Below are 26,321 nucleotides of genomic sequence, written 5' to 3' on the forward strand. Positions count from 1 at the left end.
TCTGATCTCTGTGTGCAGATGCTGTGCTGTACTTTAATCAGGCCAGACAGCTGTGGGAGTTTCATGTGTCCTCTGTGTCTGTGCGAGAGAACAGATGGCCGCCCACCCGAGGTCTCGGGCTCTTTTCAGCCGACACAGGAAATGAGAAGAGGGGTAGCAGCGCTTCCTGATGGACGGAGGAAGAGAGTGAGAGATGAGTTCAACCCCTTGACCTAAAGAAGCTTCTTAAAGCTGTCCCCTTGTGACAGCTGTACTGAGGCACTGTGTGTGATCTTTTTAGGGGCCAACCTTGAGAAAAACAGTATTTAGGGACTGCAAGCTGCCGAAAGTTTATGGATACGATCACAGTTTGGCCTTTGGTTAGTATATATAAATCTATTTCTGTCATGACAACCCTCAGAGGGATTGGCATGGTAATGTACACGACAACATTAATGTATTTGTTCTTGGCGGAATAGAGCAAGTACAGAGACTTGCTACTGCCATTACATCCACAACATGCTGCTATGAGCATGTAAGAAATACTGCTGCTGCACATATAACATGAATAACCCCCATAGCATACATGATCACCCCATAGCAGATCTATACAGGTGGAGCTGGGGAAGTTGAGGGGTTTCTGAAGTGCGCTGCAAACTGCTACCACAAGCATTAGCCAAGTATTTGAATGTTGAGCAGCGAGCTCATTGGCTACCGATACAGGAGAGAACCAATCAGCTGTGACGTGATAATGATGTCATTATGTTATTCTGAGTTAGATTTATCAGACTGCAACATCTACAGTTTCATGCCAGAACTTTGTATTTCAACATAATTTGAACTAGGTTCTTACCTGTGCAATATGCACTACCTTCCAAAAGTTTTGGGTCCATTTACAAACTGTAAAATTGGGAAATATTATAACTATTTTTAATGTTTCTCTATATGCTAAAAAATTATTTTATTCATGTGATGGCAAAGCTCAATTTTCAGCATTATTATCAATGTTGAAGACAGTTGTGATGCTTAATATTTTTGTGGAAACCATGATAAAAAAATGTTTTCAGTATTTTAACCTGTTAACGTTTACCAGAGCGACGGCGCACTGAAGCGTTTTTCCCCCCACTAGTTTAATGTTTATGAATTAATTTAACGTGAAAGAATATCATTAATCTTGACAAACTATATATCATTCTGAAGGTCAAGCATCGACGACAGATCGCTGTTTTCCGATGGAAAGCTTATAAGGAATGTATTTGCTACATTTGCGTAAGCAGTACACATCAAAACAGGCAGAATAAAAAAGCCGTACGTACCAGATTCATTATAATAACGAGTCACAAACGCGCCCACTGCTGAAATCCCAGTTTAGTTAGACAGGTAAGGGTCCACAGAACAACATCCCAGCGAGCACTTTTAGTCCAGCGAAACAATAACGTTGTAATAAGGATGAATATTCCTTTGTTTACATTTCATTTCTTCGGGAGAGTTATTGTTCGCGTCCATTATGGAATAAATTACGCTCAAAAACAGCGTCTTGGTGGTAAAAAAACAACACGGTGCTGTAGCATACAGTTTTACAAACAGAATGAGACCATCCACGGAAAAAAGTCTCAGATAAGCGGAATATAGTTTATTTGAATTTGGCGCTCTCTCCTGAAAGAGTGACGCACGCTGTGACGCAACTGTCATCTGAGCGGGGCGTAACTTAGCGATCTGCTTTTTACATAAACATGTAACATGTTTTTTTTTATATATGTGTATGTGTGTGTGTGTGTGTATTGTGTGGGGAATGTGGCCGTATCTGCATGACTATCATCTGTATGGACGGACATCAGCGTGTTTATTACCGACTCTATGACGGCTATCATTGTGATTCAATGATCAGTTATTATTGATTATATGGCCCATCTGTGTGATTATCATCTGAATGGAAGCACATCAGCGTGTGATTACTGACTGTATGACCATGTCTGCCAATATCACTTCATGTCTGGCAATCAGAATACATACTATATACAAAGCATTTTTTTTCTATTTTTTTTCCTTTTTTATTACTCAAATAATTATTTTTTGTATTTTTTTAGTGCTCAAATAAATCTGTCTATTTTATAGTTGAAAAACTATGCAGGAATATGTATAATGACTAAAATAGTTTGTATAATTCTGCAATCCATTTGGTGGTTATTTTTCCTCAAACGGGGGGGTGGGGGGACTATAAATAGTTTCAGAAAAAATATTGCAGGAATTCTAATTATGAACTCATGAGGCATGTGGCTTCCGATCCGTTACTTTTCTGGATTGCTCCAGGACTTATTTCATGTATTTGTATATGAAATAAAAAAACATTCAGTGTGGAAAAATATTTTTCAAGGCACGTCAGTGTCTATAACTTTTTATCTTTTTGAACATTATCAACTCTGGATGATAGATAATAAAGCCTAGAGTGTATTCTTTCCAAATATACCCAATTTGTTTGTGTAGCACACTTTGTCAGGAACTGTTACCATTTTAATTTAGGTAGGTTATTTTCACCTGTGAGGCCCACAATGGGGGGTGAAGGTTAACCGGTTAATGAATAGAAATTTCAAAAGAATAGCATTTGGAAAAAAATTGTAATCTTTTGTAACCTTCTAAATGTCTTTACAGTCAAAAAAACTGTTTAAAATGTTACCGACCCCAAATGTATTAATGTATTTATTTAGTTACAAACTCTATGGAAAGGGTCACAGCTTGAATTCAGAGTTGGTGCTGGTTTGACTGTCTCACCTGTGTCCTCCATGGTCACGTCATCGGGTGTTGACAGGTGTCGCTGGACTGGAGAGGAGGTAATGATGTGGAGCATAGCCAGATGGTGGGTAGAGCCGGTTCAGTGGTGTTAGAGAAATCCTGAGTGCAGGTTGTTTTAATTGAGTTGAATTAAACTGATGTCAGTTACGAATGGAGATGAGAGAGAAAATCTGTGCCGTTGATCAATAAAAGCCATTAGTCCCTTCGATCAGAACTGTACGCCTTATTTTTCATTAAAGAATCTCATGTCACACTAATCCTCCTTCTCCCTTTCTCTCTTTGAGTCGTTTTTTAGTTCTTGGTTTGTTTTTTAAATGTGTTTTTCTCTGCTTAAGAAAAGCATGGTCTAGTATGGTCCTTGATGCTCCTGTAAGGATTACGTTTTGGAATTCTCTACTGGAGTTTGGAGTTATCTGTCCAATTTAAAAAAAGAAGAAAGAAATGAATATTTTTGATTCCTAGAAAACCCTGTGATTTAGTGATACCACTTTGGATTTCCTCAAGGAAAAGCTGCTTTAATCTCAGTTGAAAGAATGCTGGAATATTGTGATCCTCTCTTCTGCGTGTGGATCATGTGTAGTTATTGTCAGAGGTGTGTGGTGAAGGATTGATCCGATGCTGTAAGGAAAAGATGAGTTTGGATGAGTTTTATTCATATTGGCAGCATGTTGTGGATGTCTGATCAAATGCAATATGAGGCTGGCAACCAACCTGTCTCTCTCTCTCTCTCTCTCTCTCTCTCTCTCTCTCTCTCTCTCTCTCTCTCTTACTTTCCGGGGGAGTCGTTTGCTTCTCTGCAGGTCATCCAAACAGAAGTTCTTGGTGCCTGCTGTAATGGTGATGCTAACATGTTTGCAGTCGGATTCCACTGAGCATTATTATTATGAACTTACATCGAACACACAACCTCAAATACACACAACTTCACTCTCCTAAAATACACATACACTCCTAAGACTCACACTGAGATACGTCTGAACTCCATGGAGACAGATAGAAGAGTTTAATTTTCTTCTTTCTCCGTTTCTCATATTAAAACCTCTTTTCTGCCGTTATGCTTTCTGAAGCCTGAATGCTCCTCTGGGGGTTTGTGCTTCCCCGTCTCAGGTCACCAGGCCACCGTTCTCTTCTCATTTTCTTTCTCTTAGCTTTGCTCTGACAATTTATGCAGCATTTGCTTAATGTTTCAGATTAATCTGCGAGGAACTTCAGAGCACAGAGCGCTCTCTTTGAAAGCTGCCCCGTCTGATAGCAGGTTAACAGAAGTGGGCCAGATGCAAGCGAATCACACCTCACACACTTTCAGCATGCGCCTTTTGAGATGAGGACTTCTCTTCATGAAGAAAAGAAAAAAAAGCCAACAGAGAGGCAAAGGGTCTTAAAAATGTTCTGCTTTGGTCTTCGTTAATTCTCCTTGAAACGTTTGGAAAGTGTTCACATACTGGCTGTGGTTAGATGTTCTGAAACATGCTGTTTCATCTAATAACGTGAATGTGTGAATAATTCGCAAGAATCAGTTACAAAAGAAGTTATTTTGTTTTTTAATTTAGTGTTTATATATTGGAGATGGTACTTGGGATGTCTGTCATGTTTTTGTGATGGAGTGACTGATGTTTGTTATGCACGACATGATGTAGTCAGAAAAAGAGAGTTTGGAAGAAGAAAAATGTTTGGCTTTCTCATTTCTCTTTGAAGGTTGAAGCCCCACTATATTTAAAAAAAATGTTTTCATTAGGGATGCACAATATTATCAGAATGTTATCGGAATCGGACGATAATGGCTTAAAAATGTAAACATCGGCATTGGCTGATTTGAAAAAAATTATGCCGATATGTCGTGCCGATAAGACACAGCTCACATGTGCTCATGGTGTGATAGTGATAAGATCACATCAGCATTGTGGTCATTCTTAAAATGAACTTTTGTCTGAATGATTTTGGATCGCTGCATTTAATCTGAGAATGCACATACAGAATGACTAGATTGAGTCAACAATTACTAGTGTAAGCAGCAGCGGCAGTCTCACCCAGGTCCTAATGCCCCTCTGGTAAGGCATTTTATTTATTTAGAGGGTGTTATTGGCCTACTTGTAATAGAATGAAAGTAAAATACACAATCTTCGATAAAACGATAACAAGAGTTTGATAAATGTTCGATATAATGTATGCCAAAAGCGGACCAAAACAGTGCTAACGGTGCCACACAAACCATTTATCCGCTCGGCATAAAGTTCAAACAGCAGCGCAGTGCGAGCTCACTAGATAGAGCAGATGCGTTTACTCGCTGATGAGTCTCGGGCCCTCTAGCACTAATCAGCGCTGTGAGATCCAATGTGAAGCGCTTGACTTCAATGAAGAACACACATGACTCTGATTTCTAGTTCAAAGCAAAATGAAACAGCGCTTACAAACACGATAAACACTGTGCACAGCGAAACAGACAGAAGGCTTTTCAATCTACAAATCGCCATTTACCATGGATTTACTGTAGTAACAACTATACCATGGTATTTGTTGCATAAATGTGGGATATTCATATCGAGTTTTATATATTATGACTTTAAAGGCAATTTTCTCAATATTTAGATTTTTTTGTACCCTCAGATTCCAGATTTTCAAATAGTTGTATTTCGGCAGAATATTGTCCTGTCCTAACAAACCATACATCAATGGAGAGCTTATTTATTCAGTATGATGTATAAATATTATTAAATGAGAATTGACCCTTATGAATAGTTTTGTGGTCCAGGGTCACATTTATTAAAAAATATTTCTTATCATATTTAAATTATAAATGACTTTGTAATACCTTTATTTTGTTGTACATACCACATCTAACACTGAGCGGACAGGAATCCTGTAGGCCCTCTGATATTGTGCACAGTTGGACATCTTGATTGACAGCTCTGCTGCTATGTGTGATTGGCTACCTGCTGTGTCCACCCCGAGTGACATCACCTGCTGATTGTAGTTCCTGAGTGACCGTGTTTTTGTCTGATTATGTCTTCCTTCCTTCCTTCCATTTATTTAGTCCTTCAGCTTTCTTAAAGTCAAACTTTCTTTGGATGTCTGTCATCATTATTAGAGTCTTTAGCTTCTAAATGATAAACAGATTCATGATTTACTGGCATCTAGAGCTGGATGCTGCCAGGCTTCAGAGAACAATATAATCCTCACATTGCCACAGTCATTTTCTGAATGTCTGTCCTGCCAGTAAACCCTGTTTGTTTTGTTGGTGTTTTTATCAATCTTGGATGAAAGACATTGAAACCCATTCAGCTGCTGCCAGCAGTGGGTGGGCCTGGGGAAACACACACACACACACACACACACACACAGAGTTTAACAGTCTTCAGTCTTACTCAGTGTGTACAAGGAAGAGAAAATGACACAGGTTAAAGCAGTTGTCGTCTGGTGGGAGAATTGTAATGTTGTCATGGTAATTGGGGGTGTTAGAGGATGATAAACCTTCTCATGGTGGACTCAGAGCAGGTGTGAATTACATCTTATCAGGAGGAGTACAGAACCAACACACTCCCACATACCACAGCACGAACCTGTGGAAGGAGACTCATCACTGTCCTGCATTTACTTCAACACCTGTGCAGACTGTGATCTCACATCCTTTGTGTTTTTGTGTGTGAATCTGATCTGATGGATTCTGCCATCAGTGGTGCTCTAACATGAAGAGTGATTTCATTCTCTCAGATATTGACATTTGTTGATACTGATATCTACACGGTATACCGGTTAGCGGTTGATATTGTGTAAATATTGGCTAATTTCGGATATGTAATAATGCATGCTTATGTTCCCTATTTTGTTTGTGTATTTACAGTACAAACTAACCCTAACCAATACTACTGTTCAAAAGTTTGGGGTCAGTAAGGTTTTCTTAATTTTTTTATTAAACTGCAAAAGTTTTCAAAGAAATGCTGTTTCTGAAAATAATAATGTTTTCACAAAAATATCAAGCAAAATTCAGCTTTGCCATCACAGAAATAAAGACAATTTAAAATATATTATGAGAAAATTGTTGAAATTGTATTAATTGTAATAATATTTCACGATATTACGGTTTACTGTGTTTTTGATTAAATAAATGCAGCCTCTGAAGAGAGTTCTTTCAAAAACATTAAAAAAATGTTTTGAACAGTAGTTTAAGTGTGTGTATATATACAGTATTTAGGTTAGGTTTGGTTTTTACTAGTATTTGTAGTAGGGCTGTCAATTTCTTTTCGAATATTTGTCGAATTTAAAGTAAAAATCCACATTTGAATGCAAAAACGCTGCATTCGAATTTTAAATGCGTGTCAGGCAGCCTTATGTGTGGCACACAAGATGCATTGACGATGTAGGTGTCGTTTCATTTTAATGCTTTTTTTAGCCTATCCTGTTGAACCCACTGTTTACGGTGCTGCTCTTTCAAAATATAGCGGAAAAAGAGAACATCAATGCGGAGATGTTGTTTACGTCAAAACTGAAACCAAGCCGTTCACATATTGCATTTTCTAGAGAGACATCTATCACCGTTGCACTCGCACAAGAGAGCAGCATGTATAGAAAGCCATGTAAAATTAATATAAGTTCAACTTTTAAAAAACATGTCGGTTTTTCTGCATCCAACTGCATCTCATGTAGGGATGCACTGATACCACTTTTTCCAGTACTCGCCCGATACCGATACTTAAATTTTTGGTACTTGCCGATACCGAGTACCGATACTTTAATTTTTGGTACTTGCCGATACAGAGTACCGACAACAAATGAGTGTTTTATCCTTTGAAATTCTATAGAACCTTAATGCATTTATGCAGCACAGTAAGAGCTTTTGTGTCAGTTGCACACGGCGTGTGATTTAACATACAGACAGATCTGAAACTTACATACCGCCTCAGGAGCTGACAAAAAACTCTACTGAAGACAGACAGAGAAAGAGGTTTCCCTCCTCTGTGTTTATCTTTGGATGCTCTGCTCAATAAAGGAGAGAAAGCAACATCTCTCTCGTATATTAGCGGTGCGAATTACAGCGGCACAAACGGCTCCTCTCCGTCGTTTTAAAGACCCCCCTGATAAAACTAGCTGTCATGTTAATCCAAGATGAAATAAATACAGCAATGTCTTGCCGGATTCAAATAAGAACTCCCATGTCTACCGTGACAAAAAAGGCTGCGCTATTTAAAAAAACCAGCTGGCACAGTTTCCCTGCATGTGAAAGAAAAGATGAAGAAAAAATGTGACTGACATTTAGCTATTCTTTTCCATCATGATGGAATATGTCACATTATTATTGAAACGGCATTTAAAAGAGATTAGGAACTAATCTCAAAGAAAACACTGGAGATGAATATAATTAAGCAAATATAATTGAATTAATTTCTTTTCTTCTTAAGTTCTTTATGCATTTCCATTTTAGAGCAGATTATCAGACTGACACAGGAGAGATTCGGTTTATTTTTGCTTTGTCTGGAACCTTATTACGTATCTACGATCTCTGATAAAATGGGGATCCTCTTAAAGGTCTTGAAGGATCTGCTATGTTTAAGAGGGCAGGTGGAGAGGGATTCCACTCAAAGCAGGTCTGTTTTGTGGAGAGAAAATGTCTGTTTTAAATGAGCGGAGGCAGCTTTTCCAGCGAAATCATGGTTTTGGCCATTTTAATTTGGATTGAGCAGTTTTCCCTCTATACTCTTCAGTACTTTTCTGTGTATATACACATTCAAATGTTTGGGGTCAATCATTTTATTTTTATAAACATTTTTTGTTATGTTTTTGAAATCTTTTATATTCACCTAGGCTGCATTTCATTTGATATGTAATATTTTGAATTAATATATATTGTTTAGTGCTATCAAATGATTAATCGCGATTAATCACATGCAAAATAAAAGTTTTTGTTTACATAATATTTGTATGTGTACAGTATATTTATTATGTATATATAAATACACACACAAACAGTATATATTTTGAAAATATTTACATGTGTATATACATTTATATATTTATATTCTTATATTTTATATTGTATGTAAATATATTTAATATATTAACATAACATATTTTTCTTAAATATATACATGCATCTGTTTGTATTCATAAATGCATAATAAATATACACCGTGTATACATATTATGTAAACAGAAACTTTTATTTTGGATGCGATTAATCGTTTGACAGCACTAAATTGTTATAAATTATTCTGTTTGAATATCTCTCATTTATTTCTGTTTTGGTAGTGCTGAATTTTCAGCAGTTATTACTCTAGTCTTCAGTGTCATCATTATTCAGAAATCATTCTGATTTTGTGCTCAAGTGACATTTCTTATTATTTTCAATGTTGATAACAGTGCTACTTAATTTTGTGATATCAAAATACTCTTGCAGTATGTGAGTGTGTGCCGTATTGTGATACATTTTAATTTCAGGATTTTTTGATGAATAGAAAGTAAAAGAAAAACATTTATTTAAAATACAAATTCTTCGTAATATTGTAAATGTCACTTTTTTTTATCATTTTAACGTGTCCTTGCATAGTAAAAATATTATTTTAATTTAAATTTTAATTTATTTTAATGTTACTGACCCCAAAATTTTGAATGGTAGCATAATTATAATAGACTTTTTCTTCAACTTCATCATCCATCTTGGATGGACATTTTTTTCTGATCTTATTGCATTTTGGGATTGCCCTGTCTGTAAAGGACACATTTTATTTCATATATTGGTGTTTTCTAGACCTGCATAGTTTTGGCTTTATAAGCGTGTGCTTATGTTGGCTGAAATGTTCCCTAAATAAGCAGCTCTGTTGGTTTTTGACCAGAGACAGAGAGAGAAAGAGGATTGATGTGAATTTCTGTGGCCCTCACCTCCAATCACAGTCTGGAGAGAAAAGAGTAAAAATGCCATTACTTTTCTCATTACATAGAAAATGACAGAAAGCCCCTCTCTCCCCCTCTGCTTCTCTTTTCCTTATTCTCTCTCTCTCTTTCTCTCTCGCTTTCTACATCTGTTTTTCAGTCTCTGTCTTTCTCTCTTTCTTTCCATCTGTCTGTTTTCCCCGTCCATCTTTCTTTCTTGTTCTCCATCTGTCTCAGTCCTTTAACTGTCTTTGTCTCATTCAACCATAATTCTCTCTCTTTCTCCATTTGTTTCTCAGTGTACCTCCATCTCATCCCTTACCTGACTATGCCTTTGCATATCTTTCTTTGTCTTTCTCTCTAATGCTAGTAATCTTTTACACTGTTTATTCCATATTTGAGTGATCTGATCTTTCCATGTGATCTGAGTGATCACATGGAAAGATCTGAAAACAGGTGTAATCATGGTCCAAAATGTTCCACGATCACGTCACATGGTTAGTAAACTTTTCTCTAACAGATTCCTCATCTGTCAGTCACCTAATGGTTCCTGGGTTTTGTCTGTCATCAACTTGCAAACATATCAGAAGCCATTACTTGAACATCCGACATGGAAAGATCCAGGTTTAATTAGATCTAATGCAGCTAAATGTAAATGATGATGGATGATAAATTAACAGAGACACTTCAGCCTCTCTGTATGTGTGGTGGAAATTTCATGGAGAAATCCAAACAGACAGGCGCAACAGCACAGCGCTCACTTAAAATCACAGTCAAAATTCAAATGCATTTGCAAATTTGTTTCAGTTTGTGTTTGCGTTTCCTAGTTGTGCATTAAAGTCTTCATGCCAAGCACATCAATTACCTTCATGGTTCCCAGTGTATTTAAAAAAGAGAATCTGTTACTATTACCAAGAATGTTCAACATTTATTATTATTTTTTATATTTTTTATTTTCTATTTAATGTTTTATAAATATACAAATTTAACTTGTGATTATTAATGATTTATATTTAATCAAAATATTACTCTATTTTTAAATGGATTTAAAAATATTTTATAACGCTGTTACAGAAATAACATCAATATTCATTAAATATAAAAGTTTAAAAAAATTGTTTAATTTTTTTAAACCCCTTGTACGTTGCTACCCTCTTCCTGTCTGTCTCTCTCACTGTCTCTCTCTGTCTCTCCCCACTTCTCTGTCTGTCTCCCCCTGTTTCTTTGCTCTGCTATCGATCGGTCAGCTCTGATGGAAATGTGCTTTTACTGGCTGCTGCTGGTGGAGACGGTTCAGGCTGTTGGATGCTGTCAGACGCTTCGCAAAGGAATGAAGAAAAATGAGATGAATAGATTGCAGGGGCCGGAGGGAGGAGGGGTGATATCGGCTGCTCTGCCGCTCGCTGGCAGTCGTCACGGAGCTAAATGAATACTGACATATTTATATTTATTTAAATTAAAGTTGTTGTGGCACGGTTAGTGTCAGGAGGATCTTATTTACATACCAATTAGCAGGTTTATTTACCGCTTTTTCTGTTAATTAATATAATTAGCTTGCAGATAAGTGAATGAGAGAGTGTGGGGGGGTGTTTAAAAAAAGGAAAAAAGACATCCTGATTAGCGAAGTGAAGCAATCACTTGTTATACCGTTTTCTCATGGATAAAGGTGTTTCTCATTTCTCCTAGTATGTTTCTTCACCTAAAAAGAGTATATTTTCACTTTTAAAATGGCTTATGTGTTGGATTTTGTGATTTTCTGCACAGCCTGGATATATTTAAAGGCCTTTTAACAAAATGACCCATAATTGTCCTCCATGGCAGCTCTGTCTGATGTTCTGATGGATGTTGCTGTAGGTCTCTGCCTACAGACCTGTCCCTTCTGAGAGGGCTTGTCTGCCCCCCCAACCTCCTCCTGAACCCGTCAAACACCCCCTCGCCCTGAGCATCCCTGCGCTTCCACAGCTTCTCGGTGCTGTGGTAACAATGGACATGCCAAGGTCTGCTATAGAATATGCATCAGTTCATCTCTTGCCCTGGTTGGTTGAAGAGCCAAGGGCTCATGAATATTTACGTGACCGTTACAGAGCCACAGATGTTTTTTAACACTGTGAAAGGAAAGAAAATCCGTTTTTTTTCTGTTATTTTATTTGAGTAATTATTTATTTTAAGCGAAGAAAAATTGGTTATTATAATAACCGATTGCAGCTGCTGCTATGTTTTTGAGAGTTTGTTCACAGGACTGTAATTTCTGTCTCGTCTGACTTGGCGCATAAAATGGTCAGCAGATTTTTTTTTTAGAGAATCAGTCTCCAGTGTCTACATTGATTACCATAAGAGACCGAAAACACTCATAAGGTCCATCTTGTGATGCATCATTAGAGCTTTCTTTAGCAAGCAGTGAAAATCAACGGTATCTGAAAATGTACGCACACAGACTCAAATTGAATGTTAGAATACAATATACCAAAGACACAAAACAGCTTTCATTCTGAAATGCAACACAAGAAAGACAAACATAACATACAGAAATAAACAGTTTGTTAATAAACATTAGCTTAATGTTCTGTGCAAGCAGTTTCATGTAGAAGTCACATTAATGAGCTGTGCTCCAGCAAGGGTTGGGATCGAAAATTGATTCCAATTTCAGAATCGGATGCTTAAGATCAGGAATCGGATTCTTGTTGTAAAATGAAAATTTCAATTTCGCTTATCGATTCCTGTGTGCGCTTCTTTTTTCATCTGTGAGGACTCGACCTAGCGATCTACAAGGGCCTTGCTTGCTAATCTAAGCACTCCAAAGTGTGGCTACACTTGGGATCAGAAGGCGAAAAAGCTAAGTATAATATTTCTGATAAGCTAAACATGTTGCAAGAGAGGTGTCACCACCAACATGACAAAGCACTTTAATTTAAAAGATCATTAAAGGTCACGATCATGATTCAACATGTTCCTAAATTACAATGATTCCTCTGTTTCATTCTTCAACCTTTGACGTGTGCGATCACAACGTTGTGCTCACTATTGGTTCTTCCGTGCTGTGTTTGAGCACACCAGTGTGATTTGAACATTTACGTCTGCGTTTATGAATTAATTATATGAATGAAATAGCTTCACAATCTTTTCAACCACACAGTATCATTACTTCTGTGCTACAAACCTTCAAATAATCGCAGAAGTACTGGGATAAAAGTTTATAGTTTGGATATAAACTCTTGATGTATCAAATCAACTTTTGAAATTTTGACACTTCAAATAAAGATTTATCGAATTACATTGTTACTCCAGTAGGTGTTCAAAAACACTGATTCATCCAGTAATGAAACAAGTAAATCTTGAGTGAGTCATTTAATCATTTATTCATAAATTACATGAGAGAACCACACTTTCCATTGAAAAAAAAACAACAACTCCATTTAGCCAGAATCATAAACTGATTTTTACCTGCTGATGTTTGTTCATGGTATTCAGCTGCAACTAAATGTTTTGCAAAAAGATACTTTTTTTAAACTCATTGGAATCGAAACCAAGAATTGAAAAGAATTGGAATCGATAAGCGGAATCGGATTCAGAATCTATAAAATTCAAATGATACCCAACCCTAGTTCCACCTCTACACCCTTCAGCACAAACGGTGTTCTCAGATGCATGTGTTGCGCTCTCTGCAGAGTGCTGATCCCGGATCAGATGAGAGATCATTCGTTCATGCATTACATTCTCACCCTGAGCCAGTAAGACGGGGAATTCCTCAGCTCTCATCTCCTGGGCCTCTCTGAAATCTATCCAGCCCAGTCAGGCTGGATTACATCTCCTCTAACTCCATTTCAAATACAAATCATAAATGTCTTTCTCTTTGAGAAAGGTGAATTATTGATGTTTGAGCTGCAATCCCTGGAGAGAGCGAATGAGTTTTAGAAGAGGACAGTGTAGCTTTTCTCTCTTCACACATATCCTTAATCTACATTTAATGCAAACTGAAGTAGAAATCCTCTGTGCCTGTGTGTGGTCTCAGCCTGTAGTGTCAGGCAGTGTTATTTTAGTAGTATTTAAATACTTTTAAAATATTTCAAAATAATTTATATAATACAATAACTTTCATTTTATTATTATTATATTAGTTAAAGTCTTTTTGTTATGTGCTTTTCTCATTTTTATTATTTTTTTTATTTCTATTTAGCTTTAATAAATTTTTATTTTCAGGTTTATTTATTTTGAACCAGTTCTTTGAAATTATTTGGTTCAAGTGATTCACAGAAGCATTTATGTTGCTTTACTCTAAATGAGATTGTAAAATGGTGAGGTGCATGACAATTTGGAAACACTTCTAATATAATATTTGATATGTATGTAATTAAAATGGTCACAAAAAATCACTAAAATTGAGTTTTACTACAAAGATGAAACATACATTGCAGCAAAGGCACCTCAGGAAACATTTTGAAGTGAACAAATCAATCAAACAGTTTTTTTTAAGTCTGTTTTTTTTAGATGGTTTACAGTATGTCCAGACCAGTAACTAAGTGATTCACTGAAATGAATTGCATTTCCTGATACAACCTAGTACACTTATACATCAGCACTGAAATCCTCCTGAATGCGTGGTTTCCCTGCCCTGCGGACAATGCTTCACATTTGATAACTGAATGTTTCATGAAAGATTGTGAGTCACAGAAAGAGAGTTGACATTTTCAGAGTGCATGTGCCTCAACTGTTATATGCTGTCTTTCAGAGCTCACCTTTCAAATGACACATTCATGTGAGTTTGTGTGTATAATTCAAAGTTCTCACAGTTATGGAGAACCTATAAATATCAGTGTGAATTCAGTTATTAGTTTATATTGGTAATACAGTCCTAAAAAGTCTAGTATGCTTGCTTTTCTAATTATGCTCAAATATTATGCTCATTATTCTTAGTATTCTAGAAATTGCTCTTTGTAAGTTGCAGTTTGTATAAAATTAAAAATCCCAATTGGCGAGAAAGCCACGATTTGATCCTTGACCAATTAATTGCCATGATTCAAAGGTGTGGGGATTCTGACTGTGGTTGATCATACAGCTGTCAGGATGTTTGTCCTGGGCTGTAAATATTTTTATGGGATTAATAATTCATAATTCCTGTCTTTATGGTGTGCTTTGTACGTGATCTCACCTATATGAATGCGTTTGCCCTTCTACAGATGTTTTAAAAACATATTGATATGTTTGACAGAAACACAAGCAGCTTTTACCCCTGTGTGAAGGAAGCATCTTCTCTAACATTTAGCTGCTGATAGCGGACATTTCTCCTTTATTTTTACTAAAAAAAAAGTCCAGAGACCCCAGAAGAGTTTCACTTCTCCTTAAAGAGTGATAAGAGCTCTGTCTGCCTCTTCAGCTTTCCTTTCAGGAGCAGGAGAAGTGTGTGTGTGTGAGAGTAAGAAGAGGTCCTTAACCTCCCATCAGATAGAGGCACAGAGCTATTTCAGCAGTCCAGCGACAGACACTTTAGAAAAGACTTGCAGCGCTACACTTATTTCAGCTCAATGTGCATTACTGGCGTGTGACGCATTTCTGATCTTCTCACAACCTCTCTGCTGTTGTGTGTATGTGTGCTTGTGAAGGACAGTATACACCATGCTTAAACTCCATCAGCATGTTTTGAGGTCTTCCAATGTTTGCTTGCACGCAGATGTTTGAGTAAGAATCACATTAATTCCTACAGTAGATTGATGGTGTAGACTATACTGGGCTGGTATGATGATATAATAATGATATATATGATGTGTTATGATAATGAACTAGAATAGTGTAGACTATACTGGCTTTGTACGGTATGATATGATCTGGTGTATATATTTTCACCATTATGAACTACCATGGACTAGACTGGATTGGTCTGATCTGGAATGAACAGGTACTGTATAGACTGGACTAGGCTGGTCTGATAAATTATAGATTGACTGGTCTGGTCTAATATATGATGTGATTTGATTTGAATTACAGTACACTAATCTTTATTGGTATAGATATGGTATGGTCTTGACTGATTTGGTCTAATAGGGGTCTGGTCTGATATGTGATATTATATGAACTACAGTAGATTAGACTGGACTGATTTGATATAATGTATGAAATGATCTGGAGTGGCCTGGTGTGGTACTATAGACTAGACTTGTCTGGTATGATAAATTATGGATGGTCTGAACTGGTTTGTATGGTTTGCTGTATGAACTACAATAGACTAAACTAGACTAGACTGTTATGATATGGGATGGTCTGGATGGATGGACTGGACTGGCTCCGTTTTACTTTCACTTTCGATTTAGCGTAATTCGGAGTCAAGCAGTTTTTTTTTTTTTTCAATTAAATTCAAGCAACAACAACAATGTAGAACATATAACTTTTATTAACAAAACAAATAAAAATACACCATGCTATATGCCTAATATAAAATAACAAATAACTTACAAATTTTAAATGGGTATACAAAACTGAAAATCAGTAAAGACTGAGGAACAAATAGGCTGATTATAAAATGTATAACTATTGGTAATTAAGAAAGTTTGGAGGAACGGACTGCATACACCTTGATATAAAATAATGGGAAAAATATCACAGTTTAAACAAAAAAAAAAATCTGCAAATACCGTGGAACCAAATAAATGAGAAACGAATGTTAAAAAAAAATCCAAAATATTTTTAAAACAGGCGCTTTTACATTTCGTTTTGAAACTCTTCTGCCATTGTCTTGTCTGTCTCACCTCACTCTTGTTGTCAGTCAGCTGGACTCACTCTCCTCACGTGATAAATTAAATCTGATCTGTGATGCGCGAGTAGCGACTGTCGTTCCTTTGGTGTGCTTCATTGAGCAGCCACGTTCAGTTTTAATTGTAGTGTCTGTTCTCTAACTGAACTAAATTATTTTCATTACTATTAAAAAAAAATCTAAATGACGGTGAGGGACGGTCACGGTGCCGCGGTGGGCAAGTGACGTAACCGGTGTTGCTGCTTAACGACATGAGCGTGAGTAATTAATGACAGAATTTTCATTTTTGGGTGAACTATCCCTTTAAGCTTAAAGTAATATCAATAGTTTTTTTTATTTCAAATATTTTGGTGGGTTGTGAAATAGATTATACTTGTCTAGGTGGGTCGTGGAATGGAAAAGCTTGGGAACCCCTGGACTAGACTGGTATAGCAGAGTATGATATGGTCTGGTCTGACATATGATGTTTGTGATGTACAATAGGATAGACTGGTATAGTAGGGTATGATATGGTCTGGTTTAGGGCTGTGCAATTAATCGCATGCGATTAATTACACAGCCCTAGTCTGGTTTGGTCTGGTCTGATGTGGTCTGGTCTGACATATGATGTGTGTGATACTCAATAGGCTAGACTGGTATAGCAAGGTATGATACGGTCTGGTCTGATAGGATGTGTGTGATATGTAATAGACTGGACTGGTAAAGTAGGGTATGATATGGTCTGGTCTGATGTTGTCTGATCTAGTTTGCTCCAAGAGCAGCAGGCTCAGGTTTGCTTGCAACCATTAACCCATATTTTCAGAGAAATGTCTGTTCTCATTTTGCCCATAATCAGAGTGTTTAACCCCACATTGCTCCAGGTGGAAGCACTGTACTGTACTGTAGGTCCATTTGAATGTGTTCTCATGTGGGCGGTGCAGGCTTGACTCCTGCTGCTATGATATTTTAATACCTCTCTATTAAAGACAAACCACGACCCCTGTATGTGTGTGTGTTTCTAGCCACCGGCCTCATACTGGGGTCCCCCGCTGTGCTGGACAGTCTGTCTCTTACACTCAGGCAACTCCTCATGTTACCTAGCGACCGTATCTAGGAGGCAGGCAGTGCACGGACACATGGACCACTTTTTCTCTCCCTGAGACTGACTCTGTCTCTCTCTCCCTCTCTTTCTCATGTGAGTCATGAAGGGCAAATTACTCTGGACTCTGGTGTCTCTGCAGGATTCTGTGTTTTCTTTTAAGAATCTGCCTGAGTCATACAAAGATTTCTTGTCATACATTTGTCCTGTTGAGCAATACTCCACAGAAACTTTTAGTTATGATGGAAGTACATTTGTCATGAGGAATGTGTTTCTGTTCTGGTTTTATTAATGTCTGTTGTGTATGAAATCATGTTGAGCTTGGATAATAATTAAATGTAATCATACAAAGAGTTCAAATGACTCTACTATTGTTAATGTTTTTTTTTTGTACTTTACACTTTGTGTGTTCTTTGACTCATGAGTGTGTGTTGTGTTTTTCAGGTAGAGGATGCCATGCTAATGTTTGACAAAACTACAAACAGACATAGAGGTAAGATCATTAGAACGGTTCATATGAATTCTATTTTGTACACTTTCAAAATTTGGGATGTTCTTTTTTTTGGAAGTATCATTTGCTCACCAAGACTGCATTTATTTGATCAGAAATACAGTAAAAACAGTAATATTATGAAATAAAGTAAAGTAAAAGTATAGTTTTCTATTTTAATATATTTTCAAATGTAATTTAATTATGTGATGGCAGAGCTGAATTTTCAGCAGTCATTACTTCAGTCTTTGTCACATGTTCCTTCAGAAATCATCAGTCTTCTGTAAGATTACAAATGTCTTTACTGTCACTTTTCATCAATTTAATGCAAAAAAAAAAAACTAACCCTAAACTTTTGAACATTAGTGCAAGTCTTAAGTTTTTATCAAATTAATTTTCTTTATCAATTCCTTAACGAATTACTAAGCAGAAGAAAAAAACTAATTTTCACTCATTGTATGTCAATGTCAACCACAAAATGTGGGTTAAGTTGACGAATCTGAGCAAAAACATTGTTTGTTTGCCTTTCATGTTTTTTTTAAGTTCTTCTTTTTAAAATTTTACATTTGTAATCATTGTGAATGCAATATTTACTTGAGAAAGGGAGTACAGTACAGAGAATTTCAGAGAGGGAAAAAGAGTGCGATTTAAAAAGAGTAAATGTGTGTGATTTTTAGATTGCAAGAGTGCATATCCCTCATACACACACACGTTCTTTCACACTACTGTCTCCTTTCTCTCTCGTGTCCTTCATGCCCTCCAGGTGACTGTTAAACTGCTGTTAAAAGACTCTCTTTGTCCGCCTCCATTCTTTCTCCCCCTCTTTCCCTCTCTCTCTCGTACATTCTCTCTCCTTTCACTAAAGAGACTGCAGCAGAATCTCTCTGGCATTTTCAGGCTGAAATGAGGATGATTGTGTTGGAAATTGAGCTCCAAAGCTCCATCAGTCCTGCTGCCCCAGTGCATTGTGGGAACGTGCATTGGCTCTCCTGTGGGCGCATGGATCAGGGATGTTATTCAGACATTGAAGGGGTTTTGAAGGCAGGATTTCATGCTGTTAATTACAGATGTAATGGTGTGATTTTCATCAGGGCTCTGCTAGTTGCTTTTGTGAGCCGTTTGTGTGCCGTTACAGTGAATACCCAAAGGCCATACAGCCCTCGCTCTGCCAGAACACACACTGTGTTTGCAATAACATGCCGTCATACAAACTAACTTTATAGTATGTTATTTTTAGAATTGTATATGATATTGGTCACATTGTTTTGGTAGGGTTGTTGCATTTTTCATAAGAATACAGTTAAAAGAAAAACACTTTCAGCTACACTGTTCAGTCATTTTGAAACTTGTTACATTATGTGTGAAGAGATGTACGTTTCCTGTGGAAGTCAGACAGCTGTTAATAACAAAACATCTTTAAATAATGAAAGGTCTTATGTATTTGAATACATATTCTGAGATGGCATTCTGAGATGTCTGCTAAAACCTGAAATGGTAATTTGGAGACTTTTGTACTGTGGAAAAAATGGTTTATGGATGGATGGATGTATGTAGATAGATATACAGGTGGATAGATGGATGATATATATATATATATATATATATATATATATATATATATATATATATATATATATATATATATATATATATATATATATATATATATATATATATATATATATATATATATATATATATATATATATAGACAGATTAAAGTTGGATGGATAAATGGATGGATAGATATACAGGTGGATAGCTGGATGGATAGAAATATAGACAGATTATAGTTGGATGGATAGCTATACAGGTGGATAGATGGCTGGATAGAAATATAGATAGATTATAGTTGGATGGATAGCTATACAGGTGGATAGATGGCTGGATAGAAATATAGATAGATTATAGTTGGATGGATAGCTATACAGGTGGATAGATGGATGGATAGAAATATAGACTGATAATAGTTGGATGGATGAATGGATGGATAGATTGAGTAATGAATGATATACAGATAGATAAATGGACAAATTTATGAATGGATGGATAGACCATAGATGGAAATATAGATAGTTGGGTGAATGGATAGATGGATAGGTACAGTAGATGAATAGATAGATGGTTGGTTAGATGGATAGATTGTTTTTAAAAAAAGAGAGAAAATGGCCAACACATTAAATTTATTCTGTCCAAAATCATTTGAATGCATATGACGTAATTTATTATTTCCAAACTGTTAAGTAAGGAGTTCCCAGGAGGACATGAAGGCAGCATCTCTCTCTGGTCCTCTGTTTACTGCAGTAATTCACATATTTCAGTGTGGCATCTAAAACACTCATGTTATCCAAACCCTCATTTCCCTGTCAAACACCCTGCTAGAGTCTGACACAAGGTGCTTTTGACGTGATGTTGGCGAGAGGTGGTTTAGTCTAGGTTTTTATTTTGACTCCGCGTGTAGGAGGACAGTTTTAAAGTGGTGCTGATGGAGAAAGATCAGTTCCCATCATTCTGCATTAAATGTTACACACATTAACGTTTTCCTTTGCATCGCTACCACATTTGTTCATCTGTCTCAAGCACATTTTTCTCAAAGAATAAATTTGATCTCGCAATAAAAGACGCAGTAGCGCAGTCACACCTGTAATTCCCATGGCAGAAGTTCTGCTGCTTTTGCTCACCCAATTTCCCTGAATATAAAAGTCTGCCGGGATGATGAAAGCCGGTGTAACGTCACGGATGCTGATGGTCCTGCTCAACAGACTTCCGAACGAGCATCTGATTACAGCTGGAACTTTGTGTTTTTCAAATGATGTAAGTAAAAGTAACAGCGTCTCAGTTTGATCAACAGAAAGCATGAATTATGACTTTTATTGTTGAGCAGCATAGAGAAAAGAAAGGGAGCGAGAGAGGAGCAGGTGTTGGGCTGAGTTAGGAATTTTTGGCCATGGACGAGGTTTTGTTTTGTGTGTGTTTCCTGGATGCTCCAGAGAACCGGATTGTTCCTGGAAGACGAACAGAAGGTGGTATTGTGTGCGTCTGTAATCTCCTTACCTGGATCGGCGTTCCCTGGACTCAACACAGTCCCCAACCTCTCTCCCTGTGTGTGTGCGTGTGTGTGGCTGTCTGTTTGAGTCTGATAACTTTCTGGCATATTACAGTAATTATTTGTGCATGAGTGCTTTGTTAGTTGTCATTGATATTCTGTTTTCATTCAGACTGATTGTAGAGAACAAGATGGTCTGATCCACAATCAAGAGCAGGACGTTGTCAGCTCAGTCATTCATCAGAAATCATCTCTTTCTTTCTTCACCTCTAAATTCTTCAAATAAAACATTCATCGAACATTATCAAACTACACATTCCTGTTAAAAGTGCAGCTTTTTGAGATGTAAAAAATGAATTTAAGTAAAATCACGTCAGCCTATTTTCCACCTTTAATGTAGTATAAAGATCATACTATCAATGCTACCAAATTGAATTCAAATTGAATGGTTAACCATGTTCATTAAAAATACTTTATTTAAATTATTACTTCAATAAATATTACCATATATTTTGCCAATTATTTTTAAATAAGCACAAAAATTAATTAAATTATTATATTAAATATCAGCTTGTTTTCCTTTTCTTTCTTTTTTTTTTTTTTTTTTTTAAAGTAGAACAGTTAAATGTTACATAATTGATATATTACTTTTCTAAAAAAACAAAAACAATTGTTGATAATATTATTTAAAAAATATTATGTATGTGTGTTTTCACAGCTCAAACTACAGGTACATCTATATCGTGTAAAATATCGTGAAAGTTATTTTTTCTTGTAACTTATTTCAAAAAGTAAACTTTCATATATTTTAGATTCATTACATGTAAAGTAAAACATTTCAAAAGTTTTTTTGTTTTAATTTTGATGATTAGAGCTTAAACCTCATGAAAGTCAAAAATCAGTATCTCCAAATATTAGAATATTTACATTTGAGTTTCAATTAATGACCATCTCTACAGTATAAATTCCGGGTATATCTTGTTTTTTTTAAACCACAATAATGGGGAAGACTAGTGACTTGGCAATGATCCAGAAGACCATCATTGAGGGTCATTACTGAAAAGTGTGGCTGTTTACAGAGTGCTGTATCAAAGCATATTAAATGCAAAGTTGACTGGAAGGAAGAATTTGGGTAGGAAAAGGTGCACAAGCAACAGGGATGACCGCAAGCTTGAGAATACTGTCAAGCAAAGCTGATTCAAACACTTGGGAGAGCTTCACAAGGAGTGGATTGAAGCTGGAGTCAGTGCATCAAGAGTCACCACGCTCAGACGTCTTCAGGAAAAGGGCTACCAAGCCACTTCTGAAACAGAGACAACGTCAGAAGCGTCTTACCTGGGCTGTGGAGAAAAAGAACTGGACTGTTGCTCAGTGGTCCAAAGTCCTCTTTTCAGATGAAAGTAAATTTTGCATTTCATTTGGAAATCAAGGTCCCAGAGTCTGGAGGAAGAGTGGAGAGGCACAGAATCCAAGTTGCTTGTAGTGTTGCTTTCGTCAACGAAAATTATGACTAAATATCGTCGTCAACGAACCTTTATCACGTGACGAAAACGAGACGAGACTAAACGTAAATGCTGGTCATGTGACGATGACGATAACTAATTGTATAATGCAATATTGTTGACGAATAAAAACGAGACTAAATGTGGTTTACAAAATAAAAACTATGCTAAAATCTCTCTTCATTTTCGTTGACTAAAACGAGATGAAACAAAATGTTATAACGTTATTTCGTCTCGTTTAGTCGCGTTATTATTATTATTTTGTAGTATTTCTGTTTCCGGTGTCTCACTTCAGGTCGCACTGCGCAGACGCAGACGATGTCACTTCCTCAAGCCCCACTCGCGGCATTATTTAGAAGAAGACAACAAAGAAAGTTAAGTCTGACACAGAGAAAGGGACCGATGGCTGGCCAGCCGGGGTTCGTCTTTGGGAGATGTGTGTGTACTTCTAACATATTTGGTTGGTAAAATAAATGTTGTAAATTCAAATCAGAGCGTCTTCCGTGTCTGGAATAGATGTATTCTTGAGTCTATAAGGTAATAATAAGATAACCTTGTTTGAAATGGGTTTGGCTAAAAGAAAATATTGGTTTTGTCTATACTACTAGGTACTTAAACTATATTGACTGGGTTAAATAGAATTGTATTACTAAAAAGAGACTAAAATACAATTTTCATTGACGAAAACTAGACGAAAATAGTCATCAGTTTTCGTTTACTAAAACTAGATGAAAATAGTCATCAGTTTTCATCGACTAAAACTAGACTAAAAAGAGTATGAACGTGACTGAAACTAATAAAAACTAAAATGACAGCTTCACACAAAGACTAGACTAAAACTAAAATTAAAACAGGCCGCCAAAAACAACACTAGTTGCTTGAAGTCTATTGTGAAGTTTTCACAGTCAGTGTTGATTTGGGCTGCCATGTCATCTGCTGGTGTTGGTCCACTGTGTTTTCTGAAGTCCACAGTCAACGCAGCCATCTACCAGGAAATTTTAGAGCACTTCATGCTTCCTTCTGCTGAAAAGCTTTATGGAGATGCTGATTTCATTTTCCAGCAGGACTTGGCACCTGCCCATACTGCCAAAGGTACCAAAAACTGGTTCAATGACCATGGTGTTACTGTGCTTGATTGGCCAGCAAACTCGCCTGACCTGAACCCCACAGAGAATCTATGGGGTATTGTCAAGAGGAAGATGAGAGACACCAGACCCAACAATGCAGATGACCTGAAGGCCGCTATCAAAGCAACCTGGGCTTCCATTACACCTGAGCAGTGCCACAGGCTGATTGCCTCCATGCCACGCCGCATTGATGCAGTAATTCATGCAAAAGGAGGCCCAACCATGTATTGAGTGCATAGAAATGAACATACTTTTCAAAAGCCTGACATTTCTGTTTAAAATATCCTTTGTTATTGATCTTATGTAATATTCAAATTTTCTGAGACACTGAATTTTGGGTTTTCATTATCTGTAAGCCATAATCATCAAAATTTCAAGAAATAAAGGCTTGAAATATTTCACTCTGTGTAATGAATCTATATAATATATGGGTTTCACTTTCTGAAATGAGTGACAAAAAATATTGACCTTTTTCATGATATTAAAATTTTTTGAGATGTACCTGTGTGTGTATATATAGATGTGCGTTTGTGTGAGTGAAGCCTTTTGCGTCAGCATGAAGAATGTTTTGTATCTCTAAGTAGTTCCTGTGGAGTTCCAGTTACAATTGAACTGGTGTTAGAGAGATCTGACAGGAAGGGAGGCAGGCGGGCTGTGTTGGGGAGCCCGTCATCTCCCCTGGAAATGAAAATACTGCCTCTCAATTGTCATCGTATGTGACCTTTGACCTTTTAATCTCCTAGAGCTAATGTATGTGCTGTAAATATACAGACTTGTGGGAGGGAATCAGAGACCTTAACACAGGTTAAACTCTCAGATTGAGGCCAGTGTTGAGGAATGCTGAGCCCACAGTGTTCGGTTTATCAAATACATCCTTGTGCAAACATATTACATTCCTGGCTTATTCTGAATGTGTGTGCTATATCTTCTAATAGCTTACTGACCTGTCCAATATGCCCTATCAATTCCCTGTCCGCAAAAATCCTGATATGCCATCAGAAAGATTTACTTTACGTGTACTTGGGAGGAAATGCATTATATTAACAGACACAAATGCAGTGTTGATTTACACGTATGCGACCTGGGTTACATTAGTATAAACTAGTGTATTTTGAGATGTTTTTGACACATCCAGGAAATATGCTCCTGTTTTCTTGGTGAATTTCACATTGAGCAGCCTGGAATGTTTGCTCAAGGGGAAAAGATTCCTCTTCCTGCTATATTATTTTTCAACATGAGCTGGACTTGGATTTGGAAAAGTCAGTGGCTCTTAGATCATAGATTGTCCTCTGAAAGGTTTTGTCCAACAACTCTCTCTGTACTAAAATGGACATCCTCAGCATCGGGAGGGACAGCAGTCGTGACATCGTCCAGGTCGCACAGCTGCCCAATTATAAATAGTGTTTGTCTGTTTTGAGTGCAAACCTATTGTCCGTCTGTTGATCAAGGAGTCTGTAAATATTAGGCAGTGGAAATGTGCATTTAGTCTGCGGGGAACTGTTTTCTTATTAAACAAGTGCTGGCAGCTTTTCACAGCGAATCTTATCAATTTCTAATGCAGTGAGCATCACTAACAGCTGTTTCCCTCCAGTAGCCAAGAGAGAGAATCTCCTGTCAGCATCTGATACCTTGTACTTTAAGTGAGGCCAAAGGATCACATAAATAGAAGTCGACCAGATGAAATATGAAAATCAAAAATATTTAGCAGGTTTAAAGCTTGAATTATAGCTGAGAAAAATAAAATAGCTTATTTCCCTCAGGAAAAAAAAAATAATAAATAAAAATATAAAAATGATTACTTTATATACTAAGAAATAGTATATAAAATAAATAAATGTACAAATATTTAATATACACTACAATTTATATATGTTAAAATTTGACATTGTCAGTGCCGTTAGCCTTGTGGGCAGCATGGTGACTTAAAGTGCCGTTGCGTTGCAGTCGTCCTGAGTTCGAAGCCCAGCTTGAGGAGCTTTCCTGATACCCCCCCCCCCTCACTTACTGCCTCATCTACACTGTCCGATAACAACAAAGGCCAAAAAAATTTAATAAATTCTGTATAAAGACTGTAAATAATAGTTTATTTAATTTATAAATGAATTTACTCATCATTTTATTAATGGTAGTTTAATGTGTGTGTATTGAACACAATGTCAAATAAGGTAAGTGTGTTAGCTGCATTAAATCGATATTTAGTTACTTTTATATTCGACAGCCCTATTTTAAACACTTTTGATTTTCTCATGTTTTTCCAGTCGAATATTCTCTTTTATTTTATCTGTCTCAGAACAATAAATGAATGTTTAACACACATCTCAATCCCACAAGAGGAGCTGGAAATCTCGGAGTATTTCTGAGAGAGCTGGTTCGCTGAGGTCTTCAGTGAGACAGACGCGTCAGATGAATGTGAATCAGGAGGATTGGACAGCACTCATCAGCTCATCTGGACCTGAACTCTGACAGACAATTTCAATCAGATCCAAACGTCAGGAGTTTGGCTCACTCTGTCAAGTAAAGCTCTGCCATGCTGCTCAGAGCCGTCAGACGATCGCTAACTAACAGTCTTGATTTGCCTAAGAATCTAATTCTGGATCCATAATTGCGTCTTCAAACTAACTCGTACGACTCTTTTGAAGAAGAGTTTGCTCTCTCTTGTTGATAACAGTAATATTTTGTGAAGATGAGCTGAGCTGACAGGCTGTC

At 36.8% G+C, this 26,321-nt stretch overlaps 1 protein-coding gene across 3 annotated transcripts in view; it reads left to right on the forward strand.

Moving 5' to 3' along the window:
• The window catches only part of msi2a (musashi RNA-binding protein 2a), a 175,502-nt gene that overhangs the window by 93,562 nt on the left and 55,619 nt on the right, over positions 1-26,321 (forward strand). For all 3 annotated transcript variants that reach the window (XM_079408165.1, XM_079408166.1, XM_079408164.1), the window contains exon 7: positions 17,895-17,943. In XM_079408165.1, coding sequence (XP_079264291.1) covers positions 17,895-17,943 — 49 coding nt within the window. The remainder of the gene's footprint in view (positions 1-17,894; positions 17,944-26,321) is intronic.

The sequence above is a fragment of the Barbus barbus genome (assembly GCF_936440315.1).
Source record: "Barbus barbus genome assembly, chromosome: 45".
Lineage (NCBI taxonomy): Eukaryota > Metazoa > Chordata > Actinopteri > Cypriniformes > Cyprinidae > Barbus > Barbus barbus.